At 44.6% G+C, this 13,797-nt stretch overlaps 1 protein-coding gene across 1 annotated transcript in view; it reads left to right on the top strand.

Moving 5' to 3' along the window:
- Positions 1–13,797, top strand: part of CDHR5 (cadherin related family member 5) — a 44,923-nt gene that overhangs the window by 16,658 nt on the left and 14,468 nt on the right. The window contains exons 2-9 of the mRNA XM_075281290.1: positions 7,242–7,417; positions 8,150–8,200; positions 8,403–8,495; positions 9,299–9,391; positions 10,582–10,692; positions 11,202–11,372; positions 12,757–12,847; positions 12,989–13,086. Of these exons, the coding sequence (XP_075137391.1) occupies positions 7,242–7,417; positions 8,150–8,200; positions 8,403–8,495; positions 9,299–9,391; positions 10,582–10,692; positions 11,202–11,372; positions 12,757–12,847; positions 12,989–13,086 (884 nt within the window). The remainder of the gene's footprint in view (positions 1–7,241; positions 7,418–8,149; positions 8,201–8,402; positions 8,496–9,298; positions 9,392–10,581; positions 10,693–11,201; positions 11,373–12,756; positions 12,848–12,988; positions 13,087–13,797) is intronic.

Here is a 13,797-nt window from a genome sequence, read left to right as displayed (position 1 = left end):
TGTGACGGATCGGATGCTATCCCTAACTCCTCTGTGTGATCTGAGTTATCCCTGATGTCAATCAGGGATTCTCTCAGAACACACAAGAGCGGGATTGTAAGGCTCACCATCGCATCCTCAGAGCTCACCCTCCTTGTGGACTCCTCAAAGACCCGTAGGATGTCACAAAGGTCTCTCATCCATGGCCACTCATGGATGTGAAACTGAGGCAGCTGACTTTGTGGCACCCTAGGGTTTTGTAGCTGGTATTCCATCAAAGGTCTCTGCTGCTCAACCACTCTATTCAACATCTGAAACGTTGAGTTCCAGCGTGTGGGGACGTCGCACAAAAGCCGGTGTTGTGGCACATGCAGGCGTTGCTGGAGAGATTTTAAGCTAGCAGCGGCTACTGTCGACTTGCGAAAGTGGGCGCACATGCGCCGCACTTTCACCAGTAGCTCTGGAACATTGGGGTAGCTCTTTAGGAAACGTTGCACCACTAGGTTGAAGACGTGGGCCAGGCATGGAACATGTTGGAGTCCGGCAAGCTCCAGAGCTGCTACCAGGTTCCGGCCGTTATCACAAACGACCATGCCTGGGCCCAGGTGCAGCGGCTCAAACCATATTGCCGTCTCATCGAGGAGGGCATCCCTCACCTCGGAGGCAGTGTGCTGTCTGTCCCCCAAGCTGATCAGCTTCAGCACAGCCTGCTGACGTCTACCAACGCCAGTGCTGCAACGTTTCCAACTCGTAGCTGGGGTCAATCTAACAGCGGAGGAGGAGGCGGTGGCGGAGGAGGAGGCGGTGGCGGAGGAGGAGGCGGTAGAGGAGGAGGAGGAGGGGGGTGTTCTTCTCGTGTCCCTGCCAGGAATGTTAGGCGGGGAGACGAGGTACACCGGGCCAGTTTGGGAAGCAGTCCCAGCCTCAACTACATTCACCCAGTGTGCCGTCAGTGAAATGTAGCGTCCCTGTCCGCATGCACTTGTCCACGCGTCGGTGGTCAAGTGGACCTTTGTGCAAAGCGCGGAACTAAGGGCCCGCCTGATGTTGAGTGACACGTGCTGGTGCAAGGCGGGGACGGCACACCGGGAGAAGTAGTGACGGCTAGGGACGGCATAGCGAGGTGCCGCAGTTGCCATCAGGTCCAGGAAGGCGGGAGTTTCAACAAGCCGGAACGCCAACATCTCCTGGGCCAGCAGTTTAGCGATGTTGGCGTTCAAGGCTTGCGCGTGTGGGTGGTTAGCAGTGTATTTCTGCCGCCGCTCCAATGTCTGAGAGATGGTGGGTTGTTGTAAAGAAACGCCTGATGGTGCCTTTGATGGTGCAGGAGAAGGAGATAAGACAGGACCAGGGGAGGATGAGGTAGAAGTCAACAAAGTGGCGGAGGCAGATGAAGTGGTGTCCTGGCTCGTCCTCTGGAGTGCATCGCCAGCACAGTCAGCAGTGGCAGTGGCAGAGGCAGTGGCAGTGGCAGTGGCGTGAACGGCAGGCGGCCTTTGTCCTGCCGTTGCTGCCTGCCACTGATTCCAGTGCTTGGATTCCAAATGACGGCGCATTGAAGTGGTGGACAGGTTGCTCTTCTCAGAGCCCCTAATCAATTTCGAGAGGCAAATTGTGCAGACAACACTATATCTGTCCTCGGCGCATTCCTTGAAAAAACTCCACACCTTCGAGAAACGTGCCCTCGAGGTGGGAGTTTTTCGGGGCTGGGTACGAACTGGAACATCTTGGGAGATTCCGGGTGTGGCCTGGCTTCGCCTAAGCTGCTGACCTCTGCCTCTGCCTCTAGCTACCCTTTTTGGTGCTGCACCTGCCTCAACATCCACACTACTTTCCCCGCTTGACATCCCCCCTGTCCAGGTCGGGTCAGTGTCCTCATCATCCACCACTTCCTCTTCCAACTCCTGTCTCATCTCCTCCTCCCGCACAATGCGCCGGTCAACTGGATGCCCTGACGGCAACTGCGTCACATCATCGTCGATGAGGGTGGGTTGCTGGTCATCCACCACCAAATCGAACGGAGATGGAGGAGACTCTAGTGTTTGAGCATCTGGACACAGATGCTCCTCTGTTAGGTTCGTGGAATCGTGACGTGGAGAGGCAGGTTGAGGGACAATGAAAGGAGCGGAGAACAGCTCTGGGGAGCAGGGACAGTTTGGGTTATTGTTCTGTAAAGCTTCGGAATTTTGGGAGGAAGGAAGACAAGACTGTTGGGTAATAGGAGGAGACGAGGCAGAGTCTGACTGGCTGCTGGACAATGTGCTGTAAGCGTTCTCTGACAGCCATTGCAAGACCTGTTCCTGGTTCTCGGGCCTACTAAGGTTTGTACCCTGCAGTTTAGTTAATGTGGCAAGCAACCCTGGCACTGTGGAGTGGCGCAATGCTTGCTGCCCCACAGGAGTAGGCACGGGACGCCCTGTGGCTTCACTGCTACCTTGCTCCCCAGAACCATTCCCCCGACCTCGCCCACGGCCTCGTCCACGTCCCTTTCCGGGAGCCTTGCGCATTTTGAATTCCTAGTTAGAAATTGGCACTGTATACCAGTAGTAAAAATTGTGGGTGCACGTAACCCCAATATATTCTTTGAATTCCCAGTCAGACACTGGCACTATATGGCAGTAGCAAGAAATGAGGGTATTTGTATTCCCAATATATTCTTTGAATTCCCAGTCAGACAATGGCACTGTATACCAGTAGTAAAAATTGTGGGTGCACGTAACCCCAATATATTCTTTGAATTCCCAGTCAGACACTGGCACTATATGGCAGTAGCAAGAAATGAGGGTATTTGTATTCCCAATATATTCTTTGAATTCCCAGTCAGACAATGGCACTGTATACCAGTAGTAAAAATTGTGGGTGCACGTAACCCCAATATATTCTTTGAATTCCCAGTCAGACACTGGCACTATATGGCAGTAGCAAGAAATGAGGGTATTTGTATTCCCAATATATTCTTTGAATTCCCAGTCAGACAATGGCACTGTATACCAGTAGTAAAAATTGTGGGTGCACGTAACCCCAATATATTCTTTGAATTCCCAGTCAGACACTGGCACTATATGGCAGTAGCAAGAAATGAGGGTATTTGTATTCCCAATATATTCTTTGAATTCCCAGTCAGACAATGGCACTGTATACCAGTAGTAAAAATTGTGGGTGCACGTAACCCCAATATATTCTTTGAATTCCCAGTCAGACACTGGCACTATATGGTAGTAGCAAGAAATGAGGGTATTTGTATTCCCAATATATTCTTTGAATTCCCAGTCAGACAATGGCACTGTATACCAGTAGTAAAAATTGTGGGTGCACGTAACCCCAATATATTCTTTGAATTACCAGTCAGAAACTGGCACTATATGGCAGTAGCAAGAAATGAGGGTATTTGTATTCCCAATATATTCTTTGAATTCCCAGTCAGACACTGGCACTATATGGCAGTAGCAAGAAATGAGGGTATTTGTATTCCCAATATATTCTTTGAATTCCCAGTCAGACAATGGCACTGTATACCAGTAGTAAAAATTGTGGGTGCACGTAACCCCAATATATTCTTTGAATTCCCAGTCAGACACTGGCACTATATGGCAGTAGCAAGAAATGAGGGTATTTGTATTCCCAATATATTCTTTGAATTCCCAGTCAGACAATGGCACTGTATACCAGTAGTAAAAATTGTGGGTGCACGTAACCCCAATATATTCTTTGAATTCCCAGTCAGACACTGGCACTATATGGCAGTAGCAAGAAATGAGGGTATTTGTATTCCCAATATATTCTTTGAATTCCCAGTCAGACAATGGCACTGTATACCAGTAGTAAAAATTGTGGGTGCACGTAACCCCAATATATTCTTTGAATTCCCAGTCAGACACTGGCACTATATGGCAGTAGCAAGAAATGAGGGTATTTGTATTCCCAATATATTCTTTGAATTCCCAGTCAGACAATGGCACTGTATACCAGTAGTAAAAATTGTGGGTGCACGTAACCCCAATATATTCTTTGAATTCCCAGTCAGACACTGGCACTATATGGCAGTAGCAAGAAATGAGGGTATTTGTATTCCCAATATATTCTTTGAATTCCCAGTCAGACAATGGCACTGTATACCAGTAGTAAAAATTGTGGGTGTATATAGCCCCAATTCTATTGCTAGGGGACTTGCAGGGTATTTCTGGGGTGAAGGTGGGGGGGCACACCGTTGGAACGGGTATCGGGGTATATATCGGGTATACGGGAATACACTGACAGTGTATTCCATTCAGGATCCTGGGAAAGCTGGGTTGCGGCGATTGAGCCCGTCAGTGCCACGTTACACTGACAAGCTTCTCCCTGGAATTTAGCTCTTATAAGAGCTGTTGGTTGTCTTCTCCTTCCTATCCTAGCCTGTCCCTGCCTACCCAGAATCTAAGCCCTAGCTAGCTGGACGGAAACCTCCGTCCTCGGTGAATTGCAAGCTCAGAATGACGCGAAGCTGGGCGGCGCTGTTCTTTTAAATTAGAGGTCACATGTTTTCGGCAGCCAATGGGTTTTGCCTACTTTTCTCAACGTCACCGGTGTCGTAGTTCCTGTCCCACCTACCCTGCGCTGTTATTGGAGCAAAAAAGGCGCCAGGGAAGGTGGGAGGGGAATCGAGTAATGGCGCACTTTACCACGCGGTGTTCGATTCGATTCGAACATGCCGAACAGCCTAATATCCGATCGAACATGAGTTCGATAGAACACTGTTCGCTCATCTCTAATGAACTTCATTAGGTTTGTTTCACTGAACATTTGTGGGTTCGGCCACCTGTTTGGGGCCAATTGTCATGATGTTGGTATGCCCCATGTAACCGATAAGACCCAATCATAGGTCTCTATGTTCCCTCTGGGCCAATGACATGGTTCAGTTGGCCAAAAGAAGCCCAAAAAGGAGGCCAGGTGACTGATTAACATTGTGACAGAGTCCAGTAGTAGTGAGTAGAACATGTTATGTTTAATCCAATCACCTGGACCTCTGCTTATTATACTATTGTGGGTCATGGGTGGTGAACCATAAAAATTTTGGGATAGACTGAACAAAACACTCTACGTTCTGGTAGACTCATTGCTAATCTGAACCTTGTTAAGTTTCTCAGTATGATGAATGCAGTGTGCGTAATGGATATGTGCCATTCATCTATAGTGTATTCCTACCATAGATCTTGTTCCCATCTTAACATATAGGAGGGTATACTGTATATGTAGTGTTAGAACTCCTAGGTATCAGTTGTGTTACGCGTGTGTGTGTGTTGGCATTTTCTTATTGCTTTTTATTATTATTTTTCTATTGTATTACTTGGAAATCCCTTTACGGACATCGCTGTCTGTGCTGTGATTTTTAATTCAGGGTATTTCATATAGATGTACCCGATTTCCAGTATTATATTTCACGATGGCAACATGTTCCAATTTTACAAAAAATCACACATAATTTAATAAGCTAATAACCTTTATGTAAATGCTCTCCATCTACTATACGGCCCTTCTTAAAGGCGTCTCAAAGCCTCTTCTTCTACCGAGGTCACCGCTGCTGTGATTCTGTTTTTTACATCATCCAGATTAGTCGCTAATGGCGGCACGCAAATGTGGTCTGTGACGTTTGTCCACTAGAAAATAAATTGCAGGGTGTAATCTATGAGGATGTTATAATAGGTCTTGGGGTACCATGCAATCCACCCAACATTCAGGCAGTGTATCGTTCAGAAAATTATGAATTTGTATGCAACAAATGTGGCAGAGCGCCATCTTGCTGAAAAATTGGAAACTTCATTAAAGCAGTTGTCCCACGAAGGCGGAGTTCACACAGAGTTTTTTGGCAAGGATTTTGGAGAGGAAAAAATCCGCTTCAGGAATTAGGAAATGGTTCTTTGAAGCAGTTTTTTACATGAGGCATTTTTTTGGAGCGTCTTTTGAGGCATTTTTAGTTTTTTGTTTTTTACCTACAGCACAGTGTATGGACCTTGAAAAAACCGCTAGCATTTTTTTCCACCTCTCATTGACTCCTGTTGGTTTTTTTAGGCGGAAAAAGAACGCTAGCAGATTACATAGGACACTATTTGTGAGGCGGATTTTGAGGCGGATTCCACGTCAAGATCCTGACCAGAGTGAAGCTAGCCTAAGGACACTTATCCCCTATCCACAGTATAGGGATATGTATCAGATCTCTTTAGGGGTCAGGTCACATGGAGATTTTTGGCAAGGATTTTGATGCTGAACGCGTCACAATCAGCCTCCAAAAAAAGCCTCCCAATAGAACTCTATTGGTATCTAGAGATGAGCGAGTAGTGTTCGATCGAATACTACGGTATTTGAAATACTCGTACTCGATCGAACACTACTAGCTGTTCGAAGTTTAAGGTTCGATGCAGAACCAGCGTTGATTGGCAGAATGCTATACATTCTGCCAATCAACGCTGGTTCTTCTCTTACCTTTAGAAGTCTTCTCCGTGCAGTGTCCCCGTGGCGTCTTCCAGCTGGAATTCACTCTGCCTAGGCATCCGGCCTAGGCAGAGCCGACTGCGCATGCGCGGGCATGCCCCCGCATGCGCAGTCGGCTCTGCCTAGGTCCCGGCAGAGTGAATTCAGAGCCGGAAGACGCCGCGGGGGCGCTGCGCCGGGAGAAGACTTCAAGGAGAATCCAGCCCGACCGTCACTCGTGGACTTGGTAAGTATAATTTTATCGAATTTTGCGTACCCCTGAAACGAGCATTTCCACCCATAGACTATAATGGGGTTCGAAATCCGTTTGAACAGTCGAACAGTGTGCGGCTGTTCGAATCGGATTTCGAACCTCGGACATTTTAGTGTTCGCTCATCTCTATTGGTATCCACTATCTTCTTCTTGGTCACCCGCTCTGTGTCTGTAGTGCACCACTCTGGTCGTAGGTTATGTGCTCTTAAGATGCCAGTTTGTGCAAGTCATGCTCATTTTCAGCCATGTTTAGGTGCCCTACACTCCTTAAGAACCCTCCACCCCCCAACACTCTAGTCAAATTGGTCTCTGCGTCTCCTTTTCCGTTTTGTATTGACGGGGCTTGTATTCTTGTTGCATCTTGGACTGCCAGTATCATATTTTTGTATATTTGTTTTGAAGCTAAGACATAGTGTGCTACAATCTTGTAAGACACCATATTCGTAACCATAGGGTTACGGCCGCACATAACATATTGGTGTTTCAGGGGTGATGGTTTCTTATTTAGCTTTCTCCCATAACAATATGATAATTTTTTCTACAGCTTGTAGGTCTGAAAATTTTCTGACATCTATAAGAGAGGATGAAAAACCAGGTACAGTGGTAACACCATTAATTGTAGAACCTGACCATACAGTGGAAGTTGACTCACAGAAATTCGGAATAAGTGAAATAAATGGAAGCTATTTCTTGGTTTTAATTGAAGAAGTAGACTATCAGGTAAGTTAATATCAAGGCATAGAATTGGGAAAACAACCCTTTTACTATTGTCAAGGTGGCTATGAGATGATCTACCAAGGTGAAATCTTTTGATGCTTTTGCATCCATTGAACATCCCCCAATTAAGTATCCATTTGATCTAATTTGCGATGTGTGAATGAACTGTAAGTATTTTTGATCAATCAGATGCACCTTAAAGGGGTTCTATCAATGCCCCCAGCAACTTTAAACCGTTCCCATAGTGCTGCAGATGCTGTTAGCAGAATAAAAATTCTACCTTTCTTATGTTTCACAGCCCCAGGGATGCAGCGAAATAACACTTTTATTCTTTATTCAAATGGGGATTTTGGAGCACATGGGGAACTGCATTCCACTTATCCACATGGGCAGTAGGAGGACTAACTCACACTACCCAAGGGGATGAGTTTAAAGCAGGATGGACATGTTTATTGATGATGAAGCAGCGCTCAGTAATAGAAGAAAACTCCCCCTGTGCTTCAAGGTCCTCATTTGAATAAAGAATAGAATTATTATTTCGCTGCATCCCCGGGGCTCTGAAACACAAGAAAGGTATCGTTCTAACTCTGCTAACAGCATCTACAGCAGTATGGGAGTGGTTTAAAGCTGGAGGCAGTGATAGACTCCCTTTAAGATCACAGATCCTAAATCTTGTTTGTTTTCTGAGTATATTTTATTTTGTTAATATGTTCAACTCTTCTTTGTTTATTACAGAAGGACAAACTAATCGAGGTTTTACTCAGGTGCAAAAAAAATGGCCAGATTGTGAGTACAATGCTTCATGTCTGATTTTGTGTTCCGTTGCTCTGTCTAGATGCCCAATCTATTACACATACGGTATCTCAGCACCAGTCCTCATGCTTTAGCTGCTGTTTTATGTCTGGGCTCTATAGTATGAAGCTCTAGGCAGTAATGTCAGAGTAATAGTATTTGTCTACAAGTCTAAATGCTATGTCTGTTTTTTCAGGTTCCCGGACAAACCATTTTTGTACAGATTATTAATGTTAATACCAAAGCACCAGTCTTCAAGGAAACCAGCTATAATTTCAGTATTCTTGAGGTGAGTTATAGCTTCTACAATGTAGGCCACTATCCCGAGAACAGGCTAAACATTGAAACGAAGATAGAACAGAGCTGTTTTTTGTAGCCTGTAGCTTGGCAAGGGACTATAATGGTCATAACCAGTACTTTTTTTTTTAATGCAGATTGTGGGCCCCATATAGGGCTCACAATGTACATTTTCCCCTATCAGTATGTCTTTGGAATATGGGAGGAAACCCATGCAAACATGGGGAGAACATACAAACTCCTTGTAGATGTTTTGACCTTGGCAGGATTTGAACCCAGGACTCCAGCGCTGCAAGGCTGCAGTGCTAACCACTGATCCACCGCATTGCCCCATAACCAATACTCTTTATCTTCTTTGTCCGCTGTATGAGACTCTTTTTAAGGACCGGTTGGGAATGTTAGTGTTTTCTTTGTACTCCTTGAGAATTACTAACCAGAACTAAGATTCTCCTACAGTGAGAATTTGGTTTAAGGGGTCATGGAATCAGTTCTTCAGACCACTATTAAAGGGGTTTGCCAGGCCAATGACACTTGTATAGGAGCTGAGCTGTAATAGTTCCGCACAGCCACTATCCTGAGAACAGATATCTGATTTTGGCTCTGTTCTCCATATGATGGCTGCTGAGAACATCTGTCTGTGTAGGGGACTGGGTTTCGTACCCCAGCCAGATTTTGATGACCCATCCTAATTTGCTCAGAAAACCATTTTAACCATTAAACTGCTGGAAAACCCTTGCATGGCATGCTTCATAATACAACTACCATTTTATATATGTATTAAAACCGTTTCTTAAGAATACTCCAGTGAATACCGCCATTGGTCCTGCGATAGAAGCTGAAGATGCGGATGGGGATACGCTCTACTATGAAATAATTAGTAATGATACGGTAAGATCCATATGCTTTGTTACCTCTGAAATGTCTTTTTTTGATAATCGGATATTGTTATGATATCTAATTCCATTGATTGTTGTTAGGTTTTTCTTATGTATGGCGTTCAGTATTCCGTTCGGGGAGTCCACTTGGGTAACCCCGAACGGAAGCCTATACACATTAAAAAGTGGTTGGCTAAGAGACCACACGGACCCCATAGACTATAATGGAGTCTGTGTGGTTTCCGCTCGGTGTCCGCTCGAATCATGTGGAGAGAAAAGTACGGACACGGACCCCATTATAGTCTTTAGGGTGCGTGTGGTTTCTTAGTTAACCGCTTTTTAATGTATATCAGGTTACCAAACACAGATGTGAACCGGGCCTTACATAGGAAGCATGAGATAGTCTCAAGCTAACATAGTAACATGATTTGTAAGTCTGAAATAGACAAATGTCCAACTTATTGGTAAATTCATAAGGTGGATTTTTCCAAAATCCATCAGCAACATTTTCCTGTTTATGCCACGTGGGGCCACGGCCTTACTGAGTTATCTACAAATGTGCATAGATACAAGTACAAGGGAATATAAGACACTTTTATCGGAGTAAAGTCTCTCCACTTAAAGGAGTTGTCCAGAGAGTATTAATTTACTTACCTGGTCCTGGGGATGCTGATGATGGATCTGAGGGTTCTGGCAAAGTCATGTGGCCCTTAGGTCATGCAATCCAAGGCAGTTTTCGTTCCCCGGGGTCATTCCACCCCCTGGGTTGCTCTGCCCTTGCCTCCCCCGATCTCACGGGGGGGGGGGGGGGGGTATTAACCTGAGTGACTTTAGATCACCTGGGGGTCATGATGTCATTGGAATATCCGGGTGCAACCTCATCATAAAGTAAATTAATGTTCCTGGGAAATCTTTGCAATATGCAACTGAGCTCTTTGGAGCAACAAGGGTGTTGCCACTTTCTATTTTGGAGCAACAGTCACGTCCTTGTTGCTTCAAAGAGTTCAGTTGCATTGTGACATAAACAGTGATTTCTTGGCACCGATTCACAAGGGGGAAACCCAGTTTGATTCAGGTGACCGTAACCTATCTATTTGCAGGACTGGGTGGATACGCTGGGTTCTGGTGACAGATCCCTTTAAGCAGAACAACCATTAATGTCTCCGTTCTCACTGATGATTGTTTTTTATCTCTTGATATTAGAACGCAGCGGCTTATTTCAGACTAACATCAGTAACATATCCAGTATTACTGGTGAATAAACCTCTGGATTACGACCTGTACCCCCAAATACACTTTAATCTTACTGCACGGGTAAGTTGATCTCCAGTAGAACAAGTCATAACCTTTGTAACGGGACCAGATGATCAGGACTGTGAGGGCCATGTTGTACTAACTATTAATACCTCTATTTATAAAGCATTATTACTTTGCAGCATTTTTTCACATCTGCCTAGATGCAAACTCATGTTCCCGTCTTCTGCACATCCTTGCAGTGTCCGGCGCTCTCTCCGGTCTCCTGGTTTACATCACTTGCACCGCTGAGGCCTGTGACTAGGACTTAGTGGCCACATAGTGTACTGATGTCACGACACTTTAGTGCAAGCGTCATGTTATAGGAGCACCCCACGTGACCACTGAGACCCAATCGCAGGCCACAGCATTAACCCCTGGGTGTATGTTATCTCCCAAGAGGCTGAAAGAGGAGCTGAGGGAGCATCAGATGTCTGTGTCAAGCTTTTGTCTTTATCAAATACTCAGTTACGCGTCATCATTGTGGTCTTGTGGATATGACACACGTGTTCTCATCTCTTCACTCTTAGGACACTCAGGATCCTGCAGAACATCCCAGTTTCACTGCCACAACATCAATACTTATTAATATCATTGATGCAGATGATAAACCACCTTTCTTCCTGCCCTGCACGCCCATCGGGACAAAGCTCTGTCTTAACAATGGCTATAGAAGTAGTATAAACCGCTCCGAAATTGCAGTAAGTATGAGGGTGGTTGGAAGAGGCCCCTCTTGTTAAATGGAGTCTATCATCGCCTATATTGAGTTTTCTTCATATCCAAATTAATCTTCAGGGAGTATACAGGGCATTATCCCTGTGCTCTGAGTACCCCTGCGTCAGCAGACGCCTCATTTTCTCACCGCCTCCTTCTTGAAAGACGATCCCTCCTTCTACACCTCTTCACTGCTTCCACAGCAGCTAGTCACGAACAGCTCATGTGCGAGATGTTAATCGCGGTGTAAAGCAGTGAAAAGGTGTAGGAGAAGGAATCATCTTTCAAGAAGGGGGCTGTAAGAAACGGAGCCTGCTGATGATGCAGGGGTGCTCAGAGTACAGGGATAATACTTCCAGTGTTCCCTGAAGCACATGTGCGAGATTTTGATTGTGCTGTGTCCGACTAGCTACTCTGGAAGCAGTGAAGAGGTGTGGAAGGAGGGTTGTCTTTAAAGAAGGGGAATTGAGAAACTGAGGCAGCTGATGATGCAGGGGTGCTCGGAGCACAGGGATAACGCCCCCAGTGCTCCCTGAAGATTACTTTGCATATGAAGAAAACCGGTTTCATTCAAAAATGACTGAGAGGATCAAGGAAAGACTGGTATGCCTAGAATAGACTTGCTAAAGATTATGTAAAGATACGCTTAGCTAAAAAAAGGATATAAGCAATGATAGACTCTCTTTGAAGTCTACAACATAAGAAAATAGCAGTATTAGAGATGGTAAGTGGGGACCCCGTTATATATTGGGACCGAGGAGATTCAGTTGACACCTCTGACCCCAGTTGACATTTCGCGTGTGACAACTCTATAGTCTTCCACCTCATTGTGACAGCATGTATATAGATATAAGGTGGTTGTTATGGTGCTGTAGTATATGTGATAAGATGGAGGAAATGGCTGTGACTTTGCTCCTCAGTTGTATTGCTTAATGCACTTTGGACTCACAGCACTATTGAAGTAATGTTCGTCACCTTCAAGGCAGTAAACTAAATTATAATATTTGATGTCATGTTGTGTCAGATCAAGCTTAGACCCTTACCCTTATCTCCTATACCAGGCTGTAATATTTGGTGTTTCAGGGGATAGATACCACATTGGTTGTGGGATGTCCATACCTATCTCCAGGGTCACTCTCAACCCAGCAATACCAGCCAATAACTTTACTATGTGTGTCACCAATAGTAAAGTCATGGACAACCCCTTTAAGTTTTGGGCTCCGTGGTTCTGTCCGGTACTGAAGCTCACTCCTATTCAGTTCAATGGAAAATCACTTTCTTTAGGACAATCCCTTCTCTATAGGCCATTTAGGTTGAGATAATGTTATGGTGTACTCAAATAAGAATGACCATAACATAATGTATTCGCAGGCTGAGCCCTTACAGTTGCTGCCTGGTCCGCTATATGCTGTGGATGGAGATTATGGCATTAATGACCCGGTTGCCTACACTATAATCAGCGGTATGTATGCAATATCCATGTCATAATATGCTAATTATTATGGGATTTTCCACATTGAAAACAGGAGATTATTAATTACAATATATTAGACAGGAATACAATAGAAGATAACACCACTACTTTGATCTCCCTCTTGTTCAGGGGATGGTAACAATGTATTTGAGATCAACAATATAACCGGAAATATAACAATGAACAAGCCAATACACACGCTGGGGACCGTCCTGCTGCAAGTTATGGTACGTACTGATGAACTGGTTGTTCGGGCATATATGGCAGTAAATAGCCCTAGAGACAATGGACAATTCTAGAAAGAATGTAGCAGAGGGGAATGTGATAGAATGTGTTGGAATAATTTGGGATGAACTTCTATACAAAGTTTCCCTTATTAGCGGAGAACTATAGATGACATGATACAACATTAAATAAGATCACATAAACCTTTGAGTTGGTGGGTTGTGTGAGAAGTGGATTTTTGGTGTTTTTTACACTATTATTTTCTAATTATTATTTACGTCTTGGTTGTTGACTTTTGCTTTTAATATATATCAATAAAAGCGTTGTTTTTAATACATCTCTGATAGTTACCTACCTATCCTTTAGTTTTTGTTTCCACACTTTGGGCACGTAAAACTTGATAATATAATTATATTGGTTAATGTAGGTTCCTAGGAGCCCTGACAGTGTTATACACTATGTTTTATAGATAAGTTCCTAGGAGTCCTGACAGTATTCTACACTATGTTTTCTAGATAGGTTCCTAGGAGCACTGACAGTGTTCTACACTATGTTTTATAGATAAGTTCCTAGGAGTCCTGACAGTATTCTACACTATGTTTTATAGATAGGTTCCTAGGAGCACTGACAGTGTTATACACTATGTTTTATAGATTGGTTCCTAGGAGTCCTGACAGTGTTATACACTATGTTTTATAGATAAGTTCCTAGGA

Source organism: Leptodactylus fuscus, chromosome 7, assembly GCF_031893055.1.
Source record: "Leptodactylus fuscus isolate aLepFus1 chromosome 7, aLepFus1.hap2, whole genome shotgun sequence".
NCBI lineage: Eukaryota > Metazoa > Chordata > Amphibia > Anura > Leptodactylidae > Leptodactylus > Leptodactylus fuscus.
This window is presented reverse-complemented; position numbering and strand designations above follow the sequence as displayed.